Source organism: Plectropomus leopardus, chromosome 11, assembly GCF_026936395.1.
Source record: "Plectropomus leopardus strain MGB_pleo_1.0 chromosome 11, ASM2693639v1, whole genome shotgun sequence".
Classification (NCBI taxonomy): Eukaryota; Metazoa; Chordata; class Actinopteri; order Perciformes; family Serranidae; genus Plectropomus; species Plectropomus leopardus.
This window is the reverse complement of record NC_142186.1, coordinates 28,616,036-28,643,147: the sequence shown is the minus strand read 5'-3', so window position 1 is coordinate 28,643,147 and position 27,112 is coordinate 28,616,036. Positions and strand designations below refer to the sequence as shown.

General features: G+C 39.4%; 3 protein-coding genes across 3 annotated transcripts in view; 2 read left to right on the top strand and 1 right to left on the bottom strand.

The window, feature by feature from the left end:
- Positions 1-7,566, top strand: LOC121946184 (uncharacterized). Its single transcript, XM_042490652.2, has 2 exons — positions 1-363; positions 2,538-7,566. Exon 2 carries the CDS (start codon positions 2,552-2,554, stop codon positions 3,314-3,316), a length of 765 nt encoding a protein of 254 aa, XP_042346586.2. The 5' UTR covers positions 1-363; positions 2,538-2,551; the 3' UTR covers positions 3,317-7,566.
- Positions 7,567-8,045: 479 nt separating this feature from the next.
- LOC121945154 (uncharacterized) lies at positions 8,046-15,686 on the top strand. The gene is made up of 4 exons (XM_042489184.2): positions 8,046-8,202; positions 8,534-8,646; positions 13,099-13,263; positions 14,463-15,686. Exons 1-4 carry the CDS (start codon positions 8,171-8,173, stop codon positions 14,750-14,752), a joined length of 600 nt encoding a protein of 199 aa, XP_042345118.2. The 5' UTR covers positions 8,046-8,170; the 3' UTR covers positions 14,753-15,686.
- msh5 (mutS homolog 5) overlaps positions 15,096-27,112 on the bottom strand; it is a 15,163-nt gene continuing 3,146 nt past the window's right edge. The window contains exons 8-25 of the mRNA XM_042489592.2: positions 26,749-26,831; positions 26,619-26,664; positions 25,235-25,373; positions 25,038-25,100; positions 24,681-24,809; positions 24,518-24,590; positions 24,280-24,389; positions 23,196-23,276; positions 23,012-23,099; positions 22,843-22,910; positions 21,394-21,512; positions 19,629-19,755; positions 18,436-18,585; positions 18,107-18,181; positions 16,473-16,619; positions 16,075-16,212; positions 15,309-15,382; positions 15,096-15,216 (exon numbers count right to left, since the gene is read on the bottom strand). Of these exons, the coding sequence (XP_042345526.2) occupies positions 15,096-15,216; positions 15,309-15,382; positions 16,075-16,212; positions 16,473-16,619; positions 18,107-18,181; positions 18,436-18,585; positions 19,629-19,755; positions 21,394-21,512; positions 22,843-22,910; positions 23,012-23,099; positions 23,196-23,276; positions 24,280-24,389; positions 24,518-24,590; positions 24,681-24,809; positions 25,038-25,100; positions 25,235-25,373; positions 26,619-26,664; positions 26,749-26,831 (1,831 nt within the window). The remainder of the gene's footprint in view (positions 15,217-15,308; positions 15,383-16,074; positions 16,213-16,472; positions 16,620-18,106; positions 18,182-18,435; positions 18,586-19,628; positions 19,756-21,393; positions 21,513-22,842; positions 22,911-23,011; positions 23,100-23,195; positions 23,277-24,279; positions 24,390-24,517; positions 24,591-24,680; positions 24,810-25,037; positions 25,101-25,234; positions 25,374-26,618; positions 26,665-26,748; positions 26,832-27,112) is intronic.

Genomic DNA, 27,112 nt, shown 5'->3' with positions numbered 1-27,112 from the left:
CTACACACACACACACACACACACACACACACACACACACACACACACAAATCAAAACACAGGCAGGCTGCAGAGGCGCACAAGCAGCGAGCACACAGAGAGGCAGAGCGGCTTTGCACCACTTTTAGTAAGACTGATATTTACTCCAAAAGCTTCATTTCTGGCTCCGCAGTGCGCGCTGTTGCGCCGCACACTAGCTCACACACTAAAGAAAGGGATGAAAATCGTCTTAATGTACGGAGGAATACGGTAAAAGTCTGGATTTAACACACGGAGGAGTGGGAGGAATAACGCAACTCAGGATTATGTATCTTCATGATGCCGAGGAGACAGTTTCTGCTTCGGATTTGCGTCCAAAACAAGGCAAGTACTCAATCTGATTTGCGTTAAAGTAACCGGACAGTGACCTGCAGTGAATTACTGTAGTCAGCGCAACGTAAATTAACATATAACATTAAAGATGCATGCGTAAAATCACTTAAAAAACAGCAATTTGTCCTGTGCGTCCTGTTGAATCGTGCTCGCTTCGGGGGGAATTGAATCATGAGTTCAGTCAGAGCAATAAGCGTAGCGATGGGACTCTATTTTCATGACTGCAGTGAGATTGTGAAGTGAAATCACAAGGTCCCGAAAGGGGTCACTGGTTTTTTATTCCCATGCTGATGATGAATGAGTGGTTTGATAACAGTTCAGTCAGAGGAGCTGCTGCAGGGGAGTGTGGAGAGACTGGAGAGTCTCTGAGTGGCTCCACAGAGACACTGGGGGAGCTGCAGAGAGGTTGGCATCTCATTAACTCTGCCACATGTCTTATTAAAGCAGCTATTTCCTGTTGTGTGCAATGCAGAGTAAACTATCTTCTCCCCAACACCCCCTGTGCTCTCACTCTCGAGCTGCATGCAACTCTTATGTTTCTGGGTTGTCCGTCCGTCCATACGTACTTACCGATGTCCGGGACTTTCTTTTGAAAGCTATGTCTCAAGAACATCTTGAGGGTATTTCTTCAAATTTGGCACAAACATTCACTTGGACTCAAGGATGAACTAATTTGACTTTTGTTGTCATAAGTCAAAGGTCAAGGTCCCTGTGACCTTGTCTACCTCATTCTTGTGAACGCCATATCTCAAGAAAACCGGAAGGGAATTCTTTTGGATTTGGCACAAATGTTTGAGTAGACTTAAGGACTAATTCGATTTTAGTATTTTAGTGGTCAAAGGTTAAGGTCAAGGTAACCTTACATCCATCTAATTCCTTTGAAAGCGATATATCAAGCAGACCTTGAGGGAATTTCTTCAAATTTAGTACTAACTTTTGAGTGGACTCAACGATAAACTGATTAGAATTTGGCATTTAAAGGTCAAGGTCACAGTGACCTTGACTCCATCTCATGTTTTGCAAACGCGATATCTGAAAATGGCCCTGAGAAAGTTTCCTCAAATTGGCCACAAATGGACTCAAGAATTAACTAATTAGAATCTGGTGTCAAAGGTCACGGTGACCTCATAAAACATGTTTTTGGCCATTAACTCAAGAACCGTAGGTGCACACCTTAAAACTGTGGTGATTGTTTTGAGCCAGCCACAGGGTCCAGATTTCCCCTTAGTCCGTAGTTGAAGGTCCATACAGAACGTATTAAAGTTTATTTCACAAAATGTAAACAACATGTGGACTTCGAACACAATGAAATAAAACACATTGCAAGAATAATCTGCACTTACTTAAAACTTAGTAAATAAATAGCACCAAAAATGTGCGTATTATTGCTTCAAGACCAGTGACAAAGGCGCTGCAAAAGCACAGCATGTTAATGGGCAAAATGGTACCAAGAACAGGACAATAAAATAGTTGCTGTTCTCGACAAAATCTCTGTCAGTCAACAGCAGGAAATGGCTCTCAAGCTCAGTGGCGGAAATTCACTGTGCTTTAAAATAAGGTTTGTTTTTTTACAAACTGTAAACTGCAACTTGACTTGTGCGCAGAGCTTTTTTTTTTGGGCTTATACTAATACTGATTATAAATAATTAATGAAACCAAAAAACTGATATTTGGAATCAATATGCATTTACAATAACAATAAGAATATGTCTGTCCAAATTTTGAATTTGGTCTATGACAAACTCAAACACAAACCTTTTTTAAAATGCCTTTAGCAAATGTTTAATCAAAACTGAAACTTTCAACATCATAAACAAAACTTCCCAGCAACTTTTTAGATAAAATTCAGTGAAAATTTACATTAAAAAATGAATAAATTAAAACAGCTCACTGAGGTTTTTCAAAGTAAAGTTCCTCCCGTGCGGACGCTGTCTGTGCATGTATTGCAGGCTGCCTTCCCTGCTGCTGGTTGAGTGTAATACACACACTTTTTCATCAATTAACTTTATTGGCGATCATTAAAATAAAACGCCAATACAGATAGTCGGCAAAATGCCTGATATTGGCTCCGATAATCAGCCTGGTCGATAATTTGTCGACCCCTAGTGCAGAGGCAAACCACATGGAGGTATTTTAGTTTATTTTCTGTCTTCTTCTCTGTCCAGTCTGAAGCCAGAGGATGACGGAAGCCAGCCCAGTCTGCAGCCCCGCCTCCTCCCACTCCTCCCAGTCATCACCTGTTTGCCTCCCAGCATGCCGCAGACACCTAAAGAAAGGCAAAGCCCTCCAGACCAAACTGCACCTGAACTCTGCGCCAGGTGTGTGGCTCCTGCTGGGTGTGGTGGTGGTTTTGGTGGGGATGGCTGTTGCAGTGGCGGGCTACGTCTCCGCAGCACCCAAGCCAATCACAGGCGGCCGCGGCAGCACCCACATTGACAGGATGAAACTGGCCGGGCCTGTCGTCATGGGAGTGGGATTGTTCATCTTCATCTGCGCTGCCACGCTGCTGTATGAGAACCGGGATCTGGAAGACCTCAAGCGAGACGACCTTGAGGATCTGAAGGGAGGAGACGGCTGGGAGGATTCGCAGGAGCAGCCCAGCTTCGGCTGTCAGGAGCAGTGGGAGCATAAAGATGGAGAGCAGGGATCCTGGGCCGCTCCGACCCACACGCTCCCGCTCTCGAACCAGAACTGTGGCCCTTCTCTTCCTCCGCCTCACAGGAACAACGCCGGGTCGTCACCGCCGCCTCCTTCGGATGCAGGAGGTAGAGATACAGAGGAGGAGGAGGGAAAATCAACCCTGCTGGCTCGAGTTCTGCACCACCAGGAGCCAACTCCTCACCCTCCCTCCCCCTGCCCGTCCATCTCCCACTCCGTCTACTCAGACTCTTGCAACTCGAGTGAAATCAACTTCAACATACGAACAGGCATTCCTCAAGTCTGAGCCCCCCGCCGGTTCGACTTGTCTCATAAAATATGCATGATGAGATTCATCTGGGAAGTTTCACGTGCAGAAACACACTTAAGACAAGACTATGCATTCCTCAATAAACAGATGAAATGTTTGTTGGTATGTTTCAGTGCCTCCGAGTGGCGCAGTGGCTCTGAGTCACCGTCTGTGAAGGGTGTTTTTGTCCTACATCGTTCTCTGACTCACCCACGTTTGAAAGATTGGAGCTTTGCCGTTTGATGTCAACTCGCCATCTTGTTGTCTTTGAACTCACCCGTGCCCCAAATCCCGACACTGGAAGCTCGCAAGCTGATCTTACTGTTATAAATCTGGGAAACTGATTGCCTTCATTAAGGGAAGTACATATAACGATAAGTTTTAACACAAGTATTTCAAACCTACAGTACTGTGCAAAAGTCTTCGGCCACCACATTTGTTGTTTTGGGGAAAATTGTAATCAGGATATATATATATAGTTTTTATTTATCAGTCTCTTTATTAGGATACAAACAAATTACACAGAACATGTACAATGCATTATTGAAAACACCAAAAAATGTCAGAATAAAATGGCTTCTTCAGACTGAAGTCAATATTTAGTGTGAAACATGAAATTGTACAACTGTGATAAAAGGTAGTTCAAACAATCAGCGTTGAGCTTTGAACATCTCTTGACTGCAGCCTGGTGTAAATACACCAGAAGATTAATACTGTAAATCCCACACTGTCTGCTCATGAGAGTTCAAGACGTGCTAAGTGGAAAAGGAGGTCACACTAAATACTTGCAACTTTAGCCTGCTGAAGTTGTTTTTTTCTGAAATATTTGTGTTTTTAACACAGTACATATTTCCTGTATGTTCTGGTTGTATTTTAGTAAAAAGACTACTGAGAAATAAATACGCCTGATCTTTGTAAGTTACCAAAATAACAAAGTTCAAACAAAATACTTGTGCACAGTACTGTGATTTATACGTTTCCTTAAATTTTAAGTGTATTTACTTAATTTTGTGAACTTAAAAATGATTCAGTGATTTTTTGAATTTACTTGTTCTTTGAAGTGATAGCAACTTAAGCTTTTAAGTAAACTAAGTTAGTCGGACTTAACTGAACAGTTTTATGTGTTTTGCTGAAGCTTGATTGAGTATTGATTTTTGTGATAAAACAGCATGACATGGGGCCCTGTTGAAATATTAATTAGAGTCAAAGAGAAAGATTTAGTCTCAATATTTTTAGGTTTATTTGATTTTTTTTAAGGCTTTAAAGGGAATTTAATTTGATTGTTTAATTTCGTTTGTTTCCAAAAATACTGGTCTTGTCCTAAGATGCTCAGAATCACATTTTGTTCAAATGTTCTTTGTTCTGCTCACTTTATTTATCAAACGGTATCAGTTTTCTAAATGCTACCAAGTAAACACAACTGCTCAGTTGAGTCAGACTAACTTGGTTTGATTAAGTTTCTGTCACTAACAAGTTCATTTCACTTGTCATTTTTAAGTTGACTTCACAAAATGAATTAAATACAACAAAATTTTAAGTAAACCTAACAAATAGATATAAAGTAAACACAAACAGTAGGTATGCACGATAATATCGGCATGTCATATCGGCAGATATTGGTTTGTAAATAACTTATTCGAAATCAGCTAAACTGCTAAAACAGATTTTTTTTTATTTAGTGAACATGCTTTGTTGAAGTATTTGTGCACAATTAATGAATATTACATACACTGAAAATCTTTGTATTTCTTTGTATGTCTCCGTCTGCCAGTGGATCATCACAATAAGAGTATTCATAATATGATGTTAATTCCACAGGAGACTTGATGATCACTAAAATTAGGTGGGAAAAAAGTGGATATATCGATATTGATATCGGTTGTTGGGCAAATTAGGTCAGCAAAAAAAATCCAATACTATGTATCCTCAAGAAATAGTTATATTTGCTTACCTTTTTCAAGGCAGTTTCAGTTTCCTAGATTTTTTAAGCACATTTTTTGCAGTGTAAAGCCACTGCTTGTTTGACCATATTTGGACGTGTGTAGGATCGCTGAATTTGGGTGCTGAGAGATGGACACTCACTCCTCAGTGTCTCCCTTCTCGGAGAGGTTTTGTGAAGAGGATGAGCCAGATTAGGTTTTAAATGAGTCTTTATCTAATCTCACACATACTGTAATCTACTCTTTATCTGAGGAAATTGTGCCTCGGCATAAACAAGAGAAGCACACGAGGCCACACTCCTCTCACTCGACACCTACAGCCACGCTATAAATACCAGCTGCTGCTCTGCACACACGCAAGCGTGGACTCCAGTTTTCACTGTAATTCAACATTTTCTTTTTTTTAAAAATCACACTGTCAGATGCTCTGCTGTCTTCCTTTTTCTCAAGTGTGATGAAGCGAGATCTTAAAGAATTTCAATCAGATGGTGGAAAGAAAGAAAAGAGCAATGACTGAAAAGAAAAAAAAAGCAAAATCTGGTGTTATGAGTTATTCCTGACGCAGCTTTACTGAGAAAAGCGCTCCTATGAGTCGCTCTCCCACCATCCCGACCTTTCATCTCCTCTCACTTCATCATCCGATTCCTACGCTTTACTCAAACACCCCGTCTTCTGTCTCAGTCCCTGGCTTCCGCAGAATACAGCGAAAAACAGAGCAAAATGTTATCGGGTCCAATTAAGCCAAAGCGAGCATGTTTGAGAAGTAAAGGGGGTAGAATTTTAATTATCGCCAGCATTTTCTCCTCCAGCCTCTAATTACACAGGGGATCAGTCTGAAGGTTTTTATAGGTGCTTTAGCACTGCAGAGTATTTCCTTGTTGTTCGGGCCCATGCTGGGATCCTGCCATCCAGATGACGACTGAGACTGAAGTGCAGAGTAATTTCCAGCCACACATTTTACTCACTAAAAGGAGCACACATTTCTCACACTCACACACACTCTCGTACATACATTATGCTGTTTTAAGATGCTGAATGTATATTTCAGTAGCAGGTCGACGGGGAGATGTGTCTGAATCCTCACTGAATCTTGCAACAAGCTGCAAGCAGCCTCCTTCGCACTAATGCTCAGAAAAGCAGCTCGTTCTCACACATACACGAGTCCTCGAGCTGCGAGAGATGCTCTGACGTGTTTTACGTTTAGAGGGAAAGATGCTGGATGTCAGAGCAGCAACCAAAGATTATTACTGATAATCTGCAGATCATTGTCAGATCTTCAACGTGTGTGGTCAAATTCAACAGTCGATGTACGGAAGCCAAAAACAGCCATTATTTTTTCACTGGTTATCTTGAGATCACAAGTGAATTATTGCCAACTTAATTTGTCATCTTAAGTAAACAAAGCATGTGATAATGTATTAATCTGTGTTGATTCTTGAGAAAACAAAAGTCCGATTTCTTGAGATAACGAAATAATTCAGTATAAGAAAACAACTTTTTTGCGTCACGTTTTTGCAAATGACGGCTCACTTGGGCTGTGGTCTCCAAAAAAACAAGTCATTTATTGGTTATGAATTATCTCGTGAACCTCAGTAATTTAATCGGTTGTTTTCTTGAGATAATTAAATATTTAGCTTGTGATCTTGAGATAACGACATTTGCTAAAGTAAAGTTTGCTCAGCAGTTCAGCATCCATCCATAAGAATGTTATAAAACATAAACGCCATCACAACAAACAACATTCTCGCAAATTATAACAAGTTGTCAGAATTTTTTTTTAAAAAAGCCATAATAAAGCATTAATCAGTGTTGAATCCTAAGAAAACAAAAGGCAGATTTTTTGAGATAAGGAGATAATTCATCACAAGAAAACAACTGGATCACATTTTCACAAACAATAACTCGGCACGTGATCTTGAGACAACAAGAGTAGCTCTCTCGTGGTAAATTATCTTATTCTCTTGAGAAATTGTCCTTTTTTGTCTCGAGAATCGTCATAATTCAACCCGTTACTGTGAGAAACCGAGCTTGGCTATCTCAAGATAATGAATCAGAAAATAATGTCAAAAAATCAGAAAATAATGGCTCGTGAAATAGTTCTTGGCTTCCATAATAATGCTTTTTAAACTGTGGTAGAGAGGTGTTGATTTGACTGTGGGGTCATTTTGCACGCTGTAGCTTGTAGTCGTGTTCACACTGACAGTGTTTCTATTATTTTGTCCAAGCTATTTACATCAATGTGGTTAGGCTAAAACACACAAACACTATCACCAAAAACAATAAAATGATTAAAGTTGATTAAAAAGATTTGACTTCAGCATTTTATTAGACAGATAAAACAAGAAATATTCACTTTGTTGCTTAAAAAATTACTCAAATGGTTGATCAACTCCCTGTTTCAGCTCCGTCAGCAGCAGAAATAATGTCGCTCCAGTTTCATGTTGCAGAAAGTTTGATTCAGGCATCGCTCCTGATGTTGAGATTAAGTTCAGATGTAAAATCTCACACCAAACTGACCAAACAGCTCTGCAGAAACACAGAATGCAGGAAATCTTTGAGCTTTCTCACGTGCACGTCAGCATTTGTGAGCGTGTCTTCACATAACTCAGCGACGCATGTTTCCTTTTTGCTGCGTCGGGAATGTAACTGAATGGAAACCCCTCCTCTGTGAGATGAATGTGTTTGTCGATACATATCTAAGCAGATGGACGGGAGGCTGTAAGCTGCTTAACCCTGCGCTGACTCAGGACGCATTAAATTTCTCTGTTCCTTAAGAGAGAGAGAGAGGAGCTGTGATCAACATTTTTTGGTATAGAAGATTTGTGTGACTGAGGATCAACCAGCAGCAGGAAGACGCCAGTTTAAAGATTTATTTATTTTTAAACACAGATTTTACCTGTTAAAGCAGGAAATGGGATTCAGTCTTAATATAAAAAACAAAAAGTGAGGAGCATCAACTGGATGGAGAAATGTTTTCCACCACTAATGAGGATTTTTATCGTTTGTCCACATCTGGCATTCAGTATTTCATGAAAACAAAGAGATAAAACTTTGATTTTACACGTTAACATTCTCATTGTATCTTCTGATAAAACAAGCTAATAAACCAAATGACATTTTCTGACATTTAAGGAAACATCAAATCTTTCTGGTGGCCACAGTTTCTCATTTGCAACTTTTTCCCCCCAAAAGCTTCAGTTGTTTGATCATCTTCAGCAGCTGTGATCGGTGCACGATAAACAGCAGGTGCATTCCTGATCTAATCCAATTTCAGCTCTGCTTCCGGCTCTCTCGGCAGTCCCCATGGTGCAGTCAAGGGAAGAAGTATCACAATGAAAGGACTAATATTCTGTGTTTTTGCCATCGTGATGCTCACACCTGCTCGAGGTAAGATGACATCAAATCTCAGTTCATAGTAGGAGTACCTAAAACTTGAATATTTTACCCCTAAAGAGCAAAAACTGAGAATAAAAAAAGATAAAAATAAAAAATAAAATAAAAATATTTATTTCAGGATGAGTTATGCAGGAGTGGCTGTTTTCACAAAATAATGAATTAAATTAATATTAAGTGTCAAATTAATAGCCCTCTTGATTTGCATAAATTATTGCTATTTATTATTGATTAATCTGCAGATCATTTTCTTGATTAATCAATAAAACATTTGATCTATGAAATATGATAAAATATCTCTGGAGGAAACTGCAGCAGCCGCACAAAAAGTGGAAAGAGTGCAAATAAAAAAAAATCTAAGACAATAAAAAAGGCACAAATATGTACTATATATATATAGGACCTCAGACACTTTACTTAGGAGTAGGATACATGTATTAAAAAACCAAACTATTAAATGTCTAAAACCCAAAATATATTCAATTCACCATCATGTTTGACAATGGAAAACCTTTGAGAAGCTGCAATCATTTTCGGCGATAAAGAGCCAAAAGACATATTCATTATCAGGATAGTTGTTAATACATTTTCTGTCAGTCGTTCCACATGTCCTGCATGTTTTAGGTCTCTCCCTGCTCAAACACAGCTGATTCAAATCATCAACTCGTTATGAACTCTGGAAGCTGCTTCATCATGTAATTCAGCTGCTGCAGCAGGGAGACGACTAAAACATGCAGGACAAGTCGAAAAGAGATTTCACGGCTCTGCAATAAAAACTTCACAGAGCTTCTAATGTGCAGTTAACAGTCATTTTGGAGGCTGCAGTTCAATCTGCCTTCATTTGGTGAAGAAAATATTACAACAGCACCATGAATTTTCTCCAAAACATCAACACAGATAAATCAACAGCTCTTTTTAAACCTGAGCATGATGACATGATGACGAGGGGAGGATTTGTTGCAGGACGGTTGTATAAGACGGCGCTGGTTAGGTGTATCTAATAAACTGGCAACAGATTTAGAAAGCCTGAGCTCTACTCAAAATGAGCCCTCCTCACTGCAACAACAACAACACACACACACACACACACACACACACACTCTCTCTCTCTCTCCAAAATGTCCACACAGTTAAATTAACACCTCCCTTTGAAATTGAGCTAAATAACATGATCATGGAGGTAGAATTTGTTGCAGGATGGCTGTATTAGACTGCACTGGTTAGGTGGTGAGGACTGTTGGTGCAAACTGTAAATAAATCAAATATATAAAGTAAAAAAAATGTCCAGAAGTCAACGGGACATCCTCAAACATCTTGTTTTGTCCCAAACCCAAAAGTATTCAGTTTACTAACATGCACGACAATGAAAAGCCTTTAAGAACCTGGAATCATCCAAATTTTAGTGGAAAAAAGACTCAAAAGACAAATCAGGTATCAGAATAGTTGCTCTGAAGTTTGACTAATCTATTAAGTATCGCAGCTCTGCAATAAATCCTAATGTCATGGAGGTTATAATGTTATGTTTTCTGTTGAAACTGCTTAAAAATAGTAACTTTGATGGCTGCGGTTTAATCTAAAAAGAACCTCCACGCGGTTAAATCGATGCATCGTGAGGGTCGGACTTATTGCACGACAGCCGTATAAAACTGCACTGGTTAGGTGGTTTCGACTGTTGGTGCAAATCGTAAATATATGAATTATATAAACATTTCCATCCCAGTTTCCCAAAAGTATTCGGTTTAGGGAAAAAAAGAAAGACAAAGAATCAGAATACTGATGATCAACTAATCAATTAGATGTCACAGCTCTGCAATAAATCCTAACCTTAGGAGGGTCAAAACGTTCAGTTTTCATTAAATCTGTTTTGAAAATAGTCATTTTGGTGTCTGCAGAGTGATCTACCCTATTGATAAAAAGTGGGATGAAGAAAAAAGTACAGCAGCACCACAAACTTTCTCCAAAACGTCCACACAGCGGAATAAAAGCCTCTCTTTAAACCTGAACACGATGACACGATCGTGAGGTCGGATTTGTTGCAGGACGGTTGTATAAGACGGCACTGGTTAGATGTACCTAATAAACCGGCCGCAGATATCGTAAGCCTGCGCTCTCCTCACAATGAACCCACTTCACTACTCTTTTGTCTGCTCGTTCCACTAAGCTAGCACAAGCTAACGAGATGAGAGGGGATAAGGATTGTGAGTCTCACTGAGACTCATCTTATGCCCCGAGGAGGGGATTAGTACTTTTCCAGCAACAGCAGCCGAAAGCTGCTCTGAAAACAACCTTTTGGCAACTGGCTGTGCTCCAAAAATAAACTCTACAGGGCTGAAATTCACACAGAGACACGCTGACATCCAAAACTACCTGAGTGATCGTGTTTTTGTTCTCAAATATGCTGTCTTTACAGCTATTTGACTATTAGCTAACCCTTTGAAAGCTGAGGACAGTAGTTTGGTTTCTTAAATGGCCCCGAAATTAAAAAACAAATACTAAAAAATTTCCTGAGAAAAAGCAAAAACGAATAAATAAATAAAATAAATAAATGCAAAAAGCTAAAAAAAGAAACAAAAACAAACAAGGGAATGACCAAAAAAAAAATCTCTAACTGAATCATAAATATATAACAAAAATAATTATCAATGTAGTTTTCTTGTCATTTTCCCCCAGTTTAAAAAATAAATAAAATCACCCATTTTTAAAACTTATTGGTCATTTTGGTAATTTTGTTCTCACATATTACTAATTTCTTGCAATTTGTATGTAATTTCTTGCCAAGTTGCTTATTGCCTTTTCCCCATATTTTTTTTAAATAAATCAAAGCAATCTGCTCAAATGTAAAAGGGTTAAATAGCTTGTGAAAGGCATCTGAACGCAGCACTGATGCTGATCCAGGTTTCAGAGGGTTAACATGAGCTTAAATGAAGACTATGACGGTATTTTCAGCCATTTTTGATGAATAGTTGGAAGACTTTCTGCTCTGTCACTTATTTCACGCTGCCAATAAACCACTAACATCAGGAAGGAGCCTCTCTGCATTTCAAGAGCTTAATGTGTGACACAAGTTTGAGCGATTGAGCAGCACAGTGTGGTAATAACGAAGGATTTGTCCCACTCCTGCGATACGTTCTGCTGCCAACTCTTTCTATTAATTCCAGTATCTGTCTGGTTAATAAAAACACGATGCTGCCCTAAGACTTGGAGCCCTCCCTGAAACACACAAGTCATCCACTCAGAGAAACAAATTCCAGACTGCTGCAGAATAAACAAAATATTTCTGAGATGCTCGAGTGTTCGGCAGAACGTGGCTCATCAGTTTGGCTTGATGTCCTTCGACAGAGCTCCAACACTTTCACACATTCAGCACCCCCTTGAATAATAAATGCGTCCAACAACACATTACGTAAATGCCTCAAAATTTGAATAATTCAGAGCTTTTCATCCATTAAACTGTTAATAAGTGTGTGTTCTCTGTTCTTAACTTGTTTGTCTTTTAATTTTTTTTCTTGCCGTGTTGGTCCTTCTTGCAATAGAAGTTTCCAATCTCAATGAGACTTATTTATCTCAATGCAGTTGACATAATTCAATAATATAATTGATATATTTAGTTTCAATTAGCTTGTAGTTAGACCTTGGGCAAAATTCGTGCCCATAAAAGTTCACTTTGGCCACATCAGCACCAGTAGGTTTTCATTTTAAACAGTGTTTTAAAACAAACAATCTTCACACAAGCATTTTAGCACCGTTTCAGATATAATCTCCATCCAAAGTAAAGGCTTATTTCTGCTCAATGTTAAATACGTATACAGGCAAGGACGGAGCCTTCTGTCATCTGCCATCTGTATTTGTGCACATTTTCTGAAAGATTATGGACAAAATAGAGCAGTGACACCAGAGATCCTGGGGCCAGTATAGTTAAAGCGACATGCCACTGCAAGACACGATAAAAGGTATTTAAAAAATGTGTAACGCAGTAAATAAATCAGTAATATAGTGAAAGGAATTTTCCGTCCACATGTTGTGATGTATTTAATGGCCTTGCACACCACCACGTCTACAACGCTGCCTCTGTAAAAAGGTACAAAGTACTCAAGCAGCCTTAAATATGCAGAACTTTGAGCCTTAATAAAATGTAAATGGGTGAGTTAAATACAAATTGACTCCTATACAGTTGTCATGAACGTTGAAATTAGCTATAGAGAACAAAACCATTCTTTGTATCAGGCTGTTAATTTCTGCTGTAGAGTTGGGCATTTCAACACGGCGGTCTGTGGGGATTGACTCTGTTTTAGAGCCAGCCTCAAGTGGCTGTTCAAAGAACTGCTATTTTGGGCACTTTCTGTGTTGGATTTCATTTTTCAGCCTCAGAGGTTGTTTTCCAAAAAAAACAAAAATGTATCAGTGTGGATGTAGTCTGTATCAAACTGTCCTGTTTCTTTGGTTCAGGTGACGAGGAGGAGCAACCGGAGCAGCTTATGGATGCGGTGAAATTTGAGGAAGAGGAAATTCTGGAGTGTTTCCGCTGTGACTTGGGCTTCTGGGATGCCTGTTACACCACCGAAACTAACTGCAGCGCCGGGGAGCGCTGCTTCACGGGCCGAGGGAAGGCAGGTGTGTTGGATAACATTGTGTTTTTCATTAAAGGTCCCAAATTATGCTAATTTTGAGGTTAATACTTGTATTTGGGGTTTCTATTAGATCATGTTTACATGCTGTTATTTCCAAAGGGCACGTTATTTGTCTACCTGGATATTTCTGTATTCACCTTCTGTCTGAAATGCTCAGTTTTAGTGACAAGGTGGGTTTTCAGAAACCCTCAAATTGTGCAAAATGAAATTGTGAATATAAAATACGCCTAATGGAAACACATCAGTTTCTAAAAAAACTCCCATTTATCGCAAAAAAGGCGATTCGAAAAAGCCATATTTCGCAAAACTGAATGGAAACACTTTTTTGCTTTTATAGGTCACATGATGCTAAGGTTATGTGTTTTTCGGTAGGAACTGCCTCCCTCGTGCATGATGCAGCAGGCGCTACAAGAGGTGTTACTGCATCACATAACTCTTCAAACATTGAGTGGATCATCTGTAAATTTTGAATCCACAACCATCAGTGAAATTGTGGACTATCACCTCCCAGAAATCTCTGATTTGGCTGCTTTCACATATAAGGGGTTTGCCTTTCCATTATAGCCCGTGTAACACGCCTACATCACTGGAAATAATGACGGCTAGTGCTGCGGCTGCAATAGAAATAAGCCTGCTGATGTTTTGAACATCCATCACACTGGAAACATCACTCAATGGAAATGCAGTTGTCTCTCAATTGTTTTATGTGCATTTTTAAAATATTTCTTAATTTATGCACAAATCTGTAATAGAAACCTGCCTACTGTCTCTTTTAGCCCCTCCCCCCTCTGAAAAAGCCCAGTCTGCTGTGATTGGACAGTGTTCCCAAGTCTTTGACATCCGCCCTTTTTTGGCACCAGGAACCACTGTAGTTGCACTAGAGTGTCCGTTTCTACCCTTAAATAAAATATATATAATATAGTTGTGACATCACAGCTTCACATTAGTCCTAATGGCTCGTTTAAAGGCACAGTTTCTGTATATGGACCGTGTACATTTCTTGGTGGATTGAGTGTTATGATAGTTTTTACAGTTTTTATGCAGCACCTTTACCTGCTTTATAGTCAAAAAGATGTAAATCAAACTTTTTACGATATGGGACCTTTAATATCTAAGCATTAGAAAGAGTGTGAATGTTATTGGGGCAATGTTACACTGAACCCCACTGTCTCGTCTCCACAGCTGACACTCTGGATGTTAAGACTTTGGGTTGTGCAAAGGCAGACGAGTGCGGTGTGGAGACCACGGTGGAGCTCTTCTCTAACAACACCATCTTTGTCATGACCAAACACTGCTGCAACACTCCCTTCTGCAACTCGGCGCACAAACTTTCAACTGCCACACTTTTGTATCTCGCTGTGGCTCTGCTAACCACCTGGCACCTCAGTGAAGCCTCGACGGGATCACAATTAACATCCTTCATTTATTTATGTTGTCAGAACAAAAAGAGAGACACTGTGAAGTCATGCTGAAAGGACTTCAACCATATGGTGGAGAAAAAGCACCCGCATTGCAGAGTTTTTGTACTGAGCAATAGACGACTGAATTAGAAAACTCTAATTAGATAATTAGGGCATGAACATATTTAGAAAGACTTTAATCCAAATCTGTTGTGACACTTTTGTTACAACATAAACCTCTGCAGCTAATGCAGTTTAATAAATGTTTCAGTCGCACTGTGACCAAAGTTGTGTCATGTATTCTGTCAGGTGGAGCATCAGTAACACTCTGCCCTCTCAAAAACCAGCGGATAACAATAGAAAGAGAACAAACACACTGACCACAGATCTGTAGAAACGTTTGCAGCAGAACAGTTCAGCTGCGGTTCAGCAGCTCCCCAGCAGAGGGCAGGAGCTCCTCTTTCATGAAGTGCTGAAGGTCCAAGTCTTTGTCCTCCAGGTCCAGGCTCAGGAACGTCTCTACCACAGACCTGCACCTGTCAATTGCACACACACAAACACACATCTGTGTCACACACACTGCCCTCTCTGGTGTTGTTTTTCTCTGTGTAGATAGAGTTTAACAAACCTGTTTGCCTGCTCATCTGATGATGCTTTGTCGATGCGTTTGATCTCCCTTCCTGTTCTGTACAGTTCGGACACCTAACCAAACACACAGACAGTCTATGTGAGTGTTGTATTGTATCTTTCTGAGTGTGTGTGTGCAGGTTTCCTACACATTTTTCATTTCAAAATTGCACAGACTCAAATTTCCAGACATCTCTGTAGATATTTCAAACAATCTTTGACTTAAAACCAGCCGGCCCTCAGAGGAGGTAAACTAACCAATGCTACCTATACTCTTACTACTGTGTTATGCTTCTGCGACGATGCTATGTATATATACAGTTTAAAAATATTGCTGCATTTTCTTTAAATAAATTTGGTCCCGGAAGTACAAATTTGGCTCAGTTATAAGGGTCTCTGTGTCAGGGTGTAAGTTCAGTCACACGTCATGACTCGTACCTTGCTTTTGACAAGCATCAAGCTCACGCGAGCCCACACTCTCTCACATGGTGGTAAACATTTTGGCTAGGCTGGCTGCCTTCTCCAAACACCGTAAAAAACACTCTACGTGTATGAAAAATGTATTTCTAGAAATTCAGAAATTTGTATTTTAGAAAACAGAATAGGGGCAATAATCTGGAAATACAAATATTTTTTATGCACTCTTTGTCTTTTTTTCCATACTTATCCAGACCTGTCCAGTAAATTACTGAAAATCAAATTCCATACTTTTCCATACTAGTAACCCTGTGTGTGTGTGTGTGTGTGTGTATGTGTGTGTGTGTTACCTCCACTCCTCTCTGGACGAGGCTCGTTGGCAGCCCTGCCAGTGTCGCGATGTTGGCAGCATAGCTGGACCGGCAGATTCCTTCCTTCAGCTGGTAGAGAAACACCAACTCATCCCCGTCCACGGCTGTCTCTAGAGTCTGACACACACACACACACACACACACTGATACACAACCACATACACACAAAACTCACCGACACAATAAAATAAACTTCTAATGAGGTAAAACAAATCCGAAGTGGAGTCTCATTAGCTAGTTGGTCATTTTTTAGTTGGTTGTTTTGCTGTCAATATTTTTCTGCAGCAAATTAGTTTTTCACCCCGAAACCTCACTGAGCGTTCACACAATGCTTCGGGCTACATTTTATCATTGTGCAGTCGAGTGTCTCTCAGTACCAGAAGAGACAGCAGGCTGGAGGAGGGGAGCAGGCCCAGCTGCAGCAGACTGTGGAAGTTAGTAGCCAACAGGACGTGAGGAACGTCAACCGGAGATTTCCTCAGCCAGTGAGACATGGATGCAGCCAGCAGGGACAGTCCATCCACCTGAAGAGGGACATTATACCATTGCTTTTGGGGTGAAGTGGAACGGATGAAGCTCCTACAGGTTAAACTCTTTATTCAGGTTAAGCTCTTTACATAAACCTTGACAGCCTGAGATTGTACCACAAATAAACCAGTCACAGAGCATTGCTGCCTATTGTTCTGTGGATGAAAAGGACAATAGATGTCCTCTTTCTTTGTGACAGTCAGTTTCTCCTCCACACATATTTCTTGCTTCCTTGCCATTGGTCAAGGCTGCGACTTCACCAGTCAAAGTTCACTAAGGTTGAATGCAATGCAAACATGCAAATTGATGTATTTCTTCTGCCAGTGGAGGCAGATGTTTAAATTACCCCCACGCTCGCACTAAATTTATTGGCGAATTTTTGCCAATGTTAATTGTGCTCATGTGTAACTATGCCCTTAGTCGTTTTTGGTGGGCGCTTTATCGTTGATAGTGTGCGGTAGAAAGAAAATGTGGGGAGAGACAGAGAGGTGTGGCATGAAAAAAGAACAGTCAAGGAAAGAATTAGCTGCCTAAATACCAACACATGCACCACCTGCACGTAAAAGTCTAACTGTTTGTGCTTTTCTTTAGAGCTGTTGTTTTTATACTAGTGCACTTTTGTTGTAGACAAAACATATTATCCAATTACAACTTAATATTGCAAATTTGTTTGCAATCAGTTGCCTATAGTATATACACATCCAGCAGTTACGGAGCAGCATGAGCATTCATTTAGAGCAGTGTTCCTGGCCACATGATTAATACAAATCAAATATTCACTCTTATTTAGCTGTGTTTTTAGTCCCTACCTTCTCCTGAGGGAAATATGTTGCTCTTAAGCTGCTAAATATTCCACCATGTTCCCCAGCTAGTCGCTAACTGTGTCTGTCTGCTGTTTGGTGCAGAGCAGGTGGTGTACAGTGTGTTTATAGCCTCTTTAAATAATTTATTGAAACTCATTTAACCTACATTGGTGATTTTCTTTTATTGTTTTCTCCTGGCTGCTGCCTCCCACACCTGTATTTCTTTTTTAGTCATATTAAATTGGTTTGGACCCACTTCCTCCCTCTCTGGAGTAACCTGGCAGACAGTGATGGAGGACATAATGATACTCAGAGCAGAGTGAACTCGTTATGTTTTTTTTTTTTTTAGTATCCACAAGATTATATACACAAGGTGCCAAAACTAAAACATCAAATGTTTTTTCCTGCAGGTTGCACAAGTTTAAAAACTGCATGATTACTTCTGTTGCCTATAGATGGCGCAACATCAACACCTGCAGATCTGAACAGCTGCTGCTGTTTTCCTGCTGATAGGTGGCACATGTTGGGCTGAACTGAAAGTCTGTTCGTGCTGCAGCTCTGAATTGGATAAGATTGGCTGGGATTGGTTTCAGGCACTTCACATTAATGACACTGTGTGTCCTTGTTATGTGTATACATATGGATTTCATTCACAGAGCGCTGGAACAAGTTCCTCTTACTGTGTTAGTTCCCTTTCCAAATTCATCGATGAGAACTAATGAGTTGCCAGTACTGCTGTTGAGAGCCTGGGCCATCTGGAGAATAGAGACACAAAGTATTACACCACATTTTGTTTTATTGTGTGTGTGTGTGTGTGTGTGTGTGTGTGTGTGTGTGTGTGTAATGGCTGTAGGCAGTAGTTGCTCTATAAAAATGTCTTGACAGGTGGAGAGTGGGAGTGGAGCTGGAGGACAGTAGTGCTGGAAGTTCATATCCTTTATTTCCAAACCCACACACACTGAATCTTGTGTGCATAAAAGTGTGTGTGTGTGCGTCTGTGTGTGTGCACCTGGTTGAGGTCTATCATAAAGGTACTGAGGCCGTCAGACACTGACTCTCTGCTCTGCATGCGGGTAAAGATCCCATCTACCAGACCGATCTCTGCCTCCTTGGCGGGCACGTCTGAGCCAATCAGAGCCATGAACACAATCAGACCCACCTGACAAAGTCAAATCAGAGCACGTCAGGGTTAGACGACAAATGCTGTGGTGTCAACTTAACCACTTGGTACACTGGAGTCACATCAGTGGGTCTGCACCATAACCATGCTGGCACACCATTTGATAGTTATCATAGCTGGCAGGAACATCCACCGCTAAATTTACGCAGTGAGAATGACGTTCATGCCACCACGAACACATGGCCGACACAAACACAAACAAGTCAAGTGAGAATGATAAGACAGAGAGCCAGAACAGAGTAATTTAGGGAACATTACTGTTCATATAGCTAATTATTTTTCAACCACGAAAGCTATCATGATTTGGTGTCACTGCCTGACAGATTACGCTCCATTTAAATGGGCCTCGCCGATACATGACGCTCTTAAATGGAGCGGACTCAGTTGTTCTTAATAGCAGCCTAAAGGCCAAAACTCCTCCTGGTGTAGTGTAAAATAAAGACATTCTCATAAAAAAAAAACTTAATTACAGCACTCTTAATGTGTTTTCTGATGAAGCTGTAAATTACAGCCTCAAGGCTTCCTCTGATACCGTTAATAAAGTTAGATAGCACTAAAGCTGAAAACATAAATCTTGTACATAATGACAGCTTTCGTCATCAAGCTGGATGTTGGTTTAATTACTATCTGAAGTGGAGCTACTGGAGCTGAGGAAACAGATGTTGAAAGCAGATTATGTGTAATTATGCAGATTTGGTTTTGAACCAGTATTGTCTCCCAGCTTTACTGGTCTTTTGTTTCTTAAAGCTGTTCCTTACCTCCTTACCTGAAACAGCTTATCACTGAGTGTGGCAAAAAGAAAAACAAAGAAGAAAAGAGCATATTTGGCCCCAAAACATCAATTGAGAAGCCAATTTCAGGTTAACAAGAGACTGAAGCATATAAACACAGAGTCACATAGACAAACAAAAATGTCAACATAGTCACAAAGTGAGAAAAAAGACCAAAAACAGTTTATCATTGCACCTGTTACTGAGGTGAGGAAACTGTTATTGTTAAAAACAGAGTTTTTTCATTCTCACCTGTTTGAGGTAGATGCTCTTGCCGGATGAATTAGGGCCAGTGATGATCTTGACTCTGCCCTGCGACTCTGAGCTCTGGAAGGAGTTGGCCACAAACACAGGAGAGCACAGCTCCAACAGCGGGTGTCTAGAAAATCAAGACAATTATCCGATCTGTACTGCAAAGTTATGTTACAGGTGCATTTTGTAAGATCTGGACATGATGTTTACCCTATCAACAGAGTGTGAAGAGGTAACACCTTTGACGTTATATCCAACATGCATTTGTATTGTATTGCAGAGATATCCACTGCTAAGCAGCCTGGGACGGGCTGTCACTTCTGTAATAACACATCCTGGCCTGTGAGGCGACAGTGAGTCACTGTAGCCTCAAGTGAGACGCAGGAGAGGATGAAGAAGCTGAGCCAGCTGAAGCATGGAGTCAATGAATACACAGTGTAGAAATTACACAGTTAATGAATTAGTTAGTGTTTAAGAAACACAGCGATGGCAGAAGTTACAGGAAAACGACTGTTATCCACGTCAAGAGCAGCTTCCAGGAAGAAGCAATGTTATTGGTGTTGCTTTTTATGTTGGAGACAGCTCTTCAAGAGTAAAAAGATGTTTGATGCTGAACTTTCAATGTTTCTTTCAGACTGGTAAGTAACATCTAACATTGACTTTTTCCCGAAACATATCTTTATAATGATAATAATAGTAATAAAAAACTTTATTTAAATAGCACTTTTCTTAACAAGGTACAATGTGCTTTTCAGAAAACAACAACAAAAAGTTGCTGCTATAAAAAGGGGATTTGATGCCACGATTGACAGCTGTGTGGGCCAATCGCTGTGCTCAAGTTCAGTCGTGATGTTTGCAGTTGGTTTGACAGATGTAACTTGATACCAGGCTGTTCTCACAAACTGTTCATATGTTTTCCCACACAAGGAAATGCACCCAAATTCATACATATCCCATGTATTTTGAAAGGCTGCCATCATGTGACCAACACTCTGTCCAAGAGCCAATAGGAAAGCAGCCCTTTCCCCTGGAGACACGTTTGGAATCACTTCTTTTCCAAAACCTAGCCATAGTAACTTTTATTGGATAAAGCTTTAGTTAGTTAGATCTTTATTTCCAGCATGGCAAATAGATTAAGGCAACAAACAAAATAAAATAAAAGCAAGATAAAAACAACATTAGGATGCCCACTGGACAAATTCAATAAACAAATAATTATTTCACGTCCAAAAAGGAGTAGTAGGAAGTGGATACTTATAAAATCCTACCCCATTTTTTTGAATAAATGTATAGTAAATGTATAGTAAAATAAAATGATCAAACAAATAGGGGAAAACATCAAGAAAAACTGTATTTATAATTATTATGAGTATACACATATATATATATATATATATATATATATATATATATATATATATATGTGTGTGTGTGTATATATATATGGACAATATAATATGTGTGTGTATGTCTGTGTATATGTATATATATATATATATATATATATATATATATATATATAATTCATGTTTTTGCTCATTTCCTGATTCTGTGTCCCTTTTTTGTTGATAATTTAAGGTAATTATCTATCCACTTGCAAATGTTTGGATCCTTTCTTGTGTAGTTGTATATTGCAATATTCTTTCCATGCTCTGGAAAGAAATTGAGCTGATTTTCTCAAGTTTCAAAGGGTTAAATGAGCTCACATGACGTGATATTTTAATATCACCTGGTTCATCGTTTTATCTAGTGTGTGGGTGCCTACCTGCCCTGTGTGACTGTTATCTCCCTGTTCTTGGTTAGTTTCGGGGAGTTGTAGCCGTACTCTTGGGAGGCGCTGCTCATCGCCATCAGACAGTCCAGCTCGGCGGCAAGATCCAGAACCTACACAACACACACACACACACACACACATCGAACACACTGACTGTCCTGAACAAAGCAGCTTTGACTGATAAAAGAGCAACAAGTGTTAACAAACATTTTAGCAAAAGGCAATTCAAAGTGCTTGACATAAAACATCAAGACAAAGTGCAAAAGAAACACATTAAAAAAAGGAAATTTAAATTCAATTAGAACAATCATTAAACAGCCGAGAGGACAGAAAATAAAACTTTCTAAAACAGGATAGTACAGGTGTAAAATACAAGTATAAAAATTGCAGTGCAGTGCAGGAAATGAATAATTAATGCAGCACCTAGAAAAGTCTTCAGTCCTGATTTAAAAGAACTGATTGTTGCATCACACCTGCAGTTTTCTGAGAGTTTGTTCCAGATATGCTGCATAAAATAGCTCAGCAGGATTGTAAAATAAGACAGAATCTGTGTATTTAGACACATTTTGGTGGAAAATATTCGGATCATACTGAGTATGTAGATAAACAACAAAGAAGTGGATTTGGAGCAGTGTGATGTTTTTCTTTGTGTGTTTTTGTGCTTGATGTTATGGGACTCTATCGAGACCACAGTGAGGGTGGGTGGATTTGAGTGTTTAATTCTCAAAAGAGAGATTTAGAGTGGAATAAAACCATAAAACCATAATACATAATGCATAAAACTAAATGCACCAAGGAAGCACTGTTCATTTAGCTCAGTACATTATGTATTATGTTTTTTATGGGGTCTATCCTCATTTGGAAACATGTATTTATATTTTTTTTTCATAAGGCATGTGCAGTATTTTACATAATTTTAGTTATATGTAATGTATTATTATGATTTTGATATACCAATGTCCGGTACATAATGTTTTAAGTTGATTGCAGCTTTGTGTAGCACTATGACCACTATTACAAGAATTTGCCCTCAGAACCAGTAAAGTATATCTTGTCTTAGTATACTTTTTAATTAAGCTGAGCAAGTTTGAAATTGAATTTGATTAAAGCTTATTGTTTATTTTACATTCATTTAATTGCCAAGTTGCCAGTAAATTATAATCACAGCTGCACTATTGTAAACACAATTATTCATCATCTGAACTAAATGTTCCCTCTGCCCTCAAAAATAATAACATTTTGCAATTACAGTGTGCAATAGCAGCCAGCCATCTGTCATGGGACAAATATCACTTGAAAATAATCAGAACGTACAGTAGCTAATCCGATCAAACTCCACCTCCACACACAGTAACAGAATTACTCTCATGTATTTATTAATTTCATCACAGTGGGAGTAGTGTTTTAAACACTGGGACCTGCACAGTGATGAACACCAACCTTGTAAAGGGAGGCGCTCCTCTCCAGGACTGTGTTCTGCAGCTGTGTCATCACTGCCGTCTCCATGTCTGACAAACACAATTAGGAAAACATTTAGTGTTTGTGCTGATGTCTAATACACATTTGGTAAAAGTTTTCCGTTAGTGCAAAGGTAAAAAAAAAAAAACACCTCTAATGTCACAGTGCAAGTCTCCAAGGAGGTCGTCCAGCTCCTTGGTTCTCTGGCTGCGGTAGTGCAGACGGTCCTCTGACAGAAACTAGCCCACACGGACACAAAGAAAATGTTTTACTACATGTTTATGATTTTGAAGAGAATAAACAAAATTAGCATGCTGGAAAGATAATTGACAAACCATGAAATCAAGCCCCTTTATCTCAAAATCCTCTTTCTCCACCATGCTGGGCAGCCGAGGGACAGAGAGCAGGAATCCAACCTGTGAGGAGAAATAATAAATGATATATGAGCACCGATGTATGTGGTGCTCCAGATGGGAGGTCATCCCAATGTTCTCAGGTTCCTGTATACCCAAAGGCCTTGTCTAGCATTGTGCTCAGTTTTGAGCATGTGTCTCCTCATAAAAACAAACATTGTAAGAGACTGATAAGGCCTGTATTCATTGTTCAAATAGGAAAAAAACAAAGGGAGATGGGTGTTTAAAATGCAGTTGGAATAGTGGATTTTATTGATACCTGTGACATTATGGATTCTGCTTTTCGGTTCAACTCCTTATTGATTCCTTGTGGGAAAAACAGTGGGCCCACACTGGTCTTCAGCAATATAAAATATATATGATATATACCCTCGGTGTCGGTCGTGTGGCTCGGTTGGGAATCGGTGGCACTCATGCGTAGAGTGACAAATATGTGGCATTCTTTGAATTTAAGCCAATGTTGCGTATAAAGATGTTTCAGTATATTGCTGATGTTTCCACTCATACTTGAAATGATCATTTTACAAACATTACAAGCAGAACTTTTGTCATCTTCGTTTGTGAAATGAAGCCCCACTTTGGATTATTTCTTCCAGTCTGCATTCATATTTTTTAACATTTTTCTTCCTTTCTGCCATGACTCCTTCTTGTTGCAAGTTTTAGGCGTAATAGACGCATGACATCATTAATTTTTCTGTCTTAAAAACATACTGGTGCTGATAAATGGAATTGGATTGGAGGATTTGGAACTGGTTTTCAACTGGTGATTTCAACATACTGACCCAGGTACACTGAACATTTGACCTATAAGGAAAAACATTGCTGAGAATATTAAACCCTTTGAAAGGTCTCATGTATGTGTCACATTAGGAGGTTGCTGAGTAGAGCTACACAGGACTCTTGTATGAATCCCACCAATAATACATACATACTGGCTCAGGCAGATTAGCAAATAAAAATGTTTATAAAATCAGCAGGTATAACTGTGTCGACAAGAAGCTCAGACCAGAGGAATGTAGATGACGCAGCAGGACGGGATGCGAGCGTCTAGGTTTTCCAGCTCTCTTCTGGCTATATCTGTCAGGAAGTCGGACAACCCCATCATCCTCCTCTTCTCTGATAGAGGGAGAAATAAGACAGAAAGTAAATCAATATAAACTCATCAACACAGGCTCATAACACATGGAAATTTTTGATATTATATGACTGTTTTAGTTTTGATTCCAGTGTGTGTAGGCGCTTACTCTCATCAATTGCTGGGTCTACATTCGGTTTGATGGCGAAACGGTTCTCAGCAACGCTGGTTTCAAAATCCACCTACAAATAAAAGATGGAGTCAAAATCATCAGCACTCAGCAGTCTGCAAAACAGGTTTTGCAGGGGTGTATTATTTTGTCTGTGTCTCACGACTCGGCTGATGAGGGAGGCGATGTGGTGGAGGTCATCTGAGAACCCTTCACTGATGTCCCGAAAGAGATGAATGGACTGAGGCAGGTGTCGCACTGTGTCCCTGATGCACACTGCGTTGTACACAGTCTGACGAAAACACACAAAAACAACAATTAGCACACATTCAACACAGTCTGTCATACAAACAGCTCAAGGCCGGGGTTTCGGAAAATCAGATGTGAACATTTATAATCAACACTGTGCATTGTTCTCTAAAACACCACTGTTGTTACATTGGCTAACCTGCTGCTAACTTGTCTTATGTCTTCTGTGTGTTGTCCCTATAAACAAAATAACTGATGGTGTAGCTCCAACCTTGTAGAGACTCTGCCAGTCGGTCACTTTGGTGTGAGAGAGAGACATCCTGAGCAGGACAGTCTAAAACACACAAGAACACATACACATACTGGCTTTAGGAGGAATCATAACTTCTTTGTTTAAGGTGGTGACACAGCATGTTAAAAAGGATAAATATGTGCAGAAAAAAAGAGGTTATTAAATAGAGTTATTACTGGTATGTTACTGATGTTGCGAAGCGAGGACTGCAGGGTGCTCAGGACACTGGAGTTCTGAGGCAACGTGAAGAAACGTATCACTTCTTGTCTTCTGTGTAACACGGCCAGGTCATGTGTTGGCCGCAGAAACCACTGGCTGAGAGAAGAGAGGAAATACACTTTCGTAAAAACAAACAGTACAAACTTCAAGTCTGTGATAATAAGCAGAGCTCCTTGAGTTAACCAGATATCGCGTGTATACAAAACATAACGCTTGTGTAAAGAAAAATAACAGAATTACGTAATTCCCACCATAAACAAAAGCATGGAATTGAAATCACCATGATTTGTGACAGCACTAAAAACAGATGCATTACATTGGAAAAGCTGAAACATTTATCTTGTTGCCATAGATACAAGCGGCGTTGTGCAAACCTTGAAATTCCCGAGACAAAATCAAATCTTCTGCCTGAATCACAAACAGCAATGCTCCAGTTTGTTTGTTAACACATGACAAAAACTTTCATCGTTGTTGCTTTGGTTGTGTTAAGATAAGACTTTATTTATCCTGAGGGGAAATTCATGTGCAGCAGTTGCAACACAAAGTTGGAAGAATGCAAATACAAAGAGTGCACTGTAAGACTAAGATAACATGACATTTGTTTCTAAGGCTCCAATGTTCCTGTTAATAAACTAACTTTTACAGATAATGTTCTTTCATGAACATTTTAATGAGTTAGTTATGATTATATAATGGCTATATTCAGTATTAATGAATACATGTAACATATATTTCCCCAAGGGAAATTTGCTTAGCACAAATGAGCATAAAAGAGTATCAATAAAACACATCAACAACATGAAAACGAGCTGGAAATTTGATAAGAGATGTTAAGTTACACAAGGGCTAAATCCAGACCACGTAATCAGAGCTTATTAGGCATCCTAATGCTACAGGGGACAACAATGTGATGCCTCTTTTAGTCTGCATCCTGGGTATATTAAACCTGTGCCATGAAGGTCAGAGTGCATTTTCAGACCGCAAAGGGTGCATTGGATCTGCTATGATCTTATGAGCTAGATTCAGTCTTGTATGTATGAAGTTGAAGCACTTTCAAATTCTTGTATTTAATTAGCAATAAACTTGCCCTGCATATTAGAAGTAATCTTACCAGCAATAGAATTGTTAGTGCTGCAGCATAAAAAGAGGTATCTGACATCAATTTCCCATGACAACTGCATAAATTATGCACCACTGTTATACCACATTGTGGTGAAGTTAAGTTTGAGTGCATACTGAAGACTTGCTCAAAGAAAAAACAGACTTTTCCATTAAAAGCCTTATATTCTCCTTCGGGGAAGGGCCATTTTTGTATTTTTTTGTCGTGTGACTGTCTCTCACCGTAACATTTTGGAGCCAAACTTGCACCTGCAGCGGTTCAGTATCCCTGCAACAAACAAAAGGAACAAGCAGCTCATGTAAAAACCATCAGATGAAACAGAGTGATAATGCTTTCTTCAGGGCCATGCACCATAAAGACTGAGTCCTTCCTTTTCACCAGAGTGCAGTTTGTACACTGATGGGTGGAGTTCGGATTTGAAGATCTGCAGTACGCTGGAACAAATACAAAATCCACAATGATCTCTCAGCCACCCCTTGTTTCTTTCTACGTTTTTTGTAGTGGTTCACCTATACAATATTTTATGCAATTTAATACGTAATATTCATATATTTTCACAAAAGGTGCAAAAATAACAACAATTTGAAACTAGAAACAAAAAGAAGTTGAGTAAAAAGTAAAAGCAAAATTCATATGAAAGATCCTAGATAAGCAACTTAGAGAAAGTAGTCTTTTTTCACAAGTTAAACTCATATTAAAATTTCATCACAATACA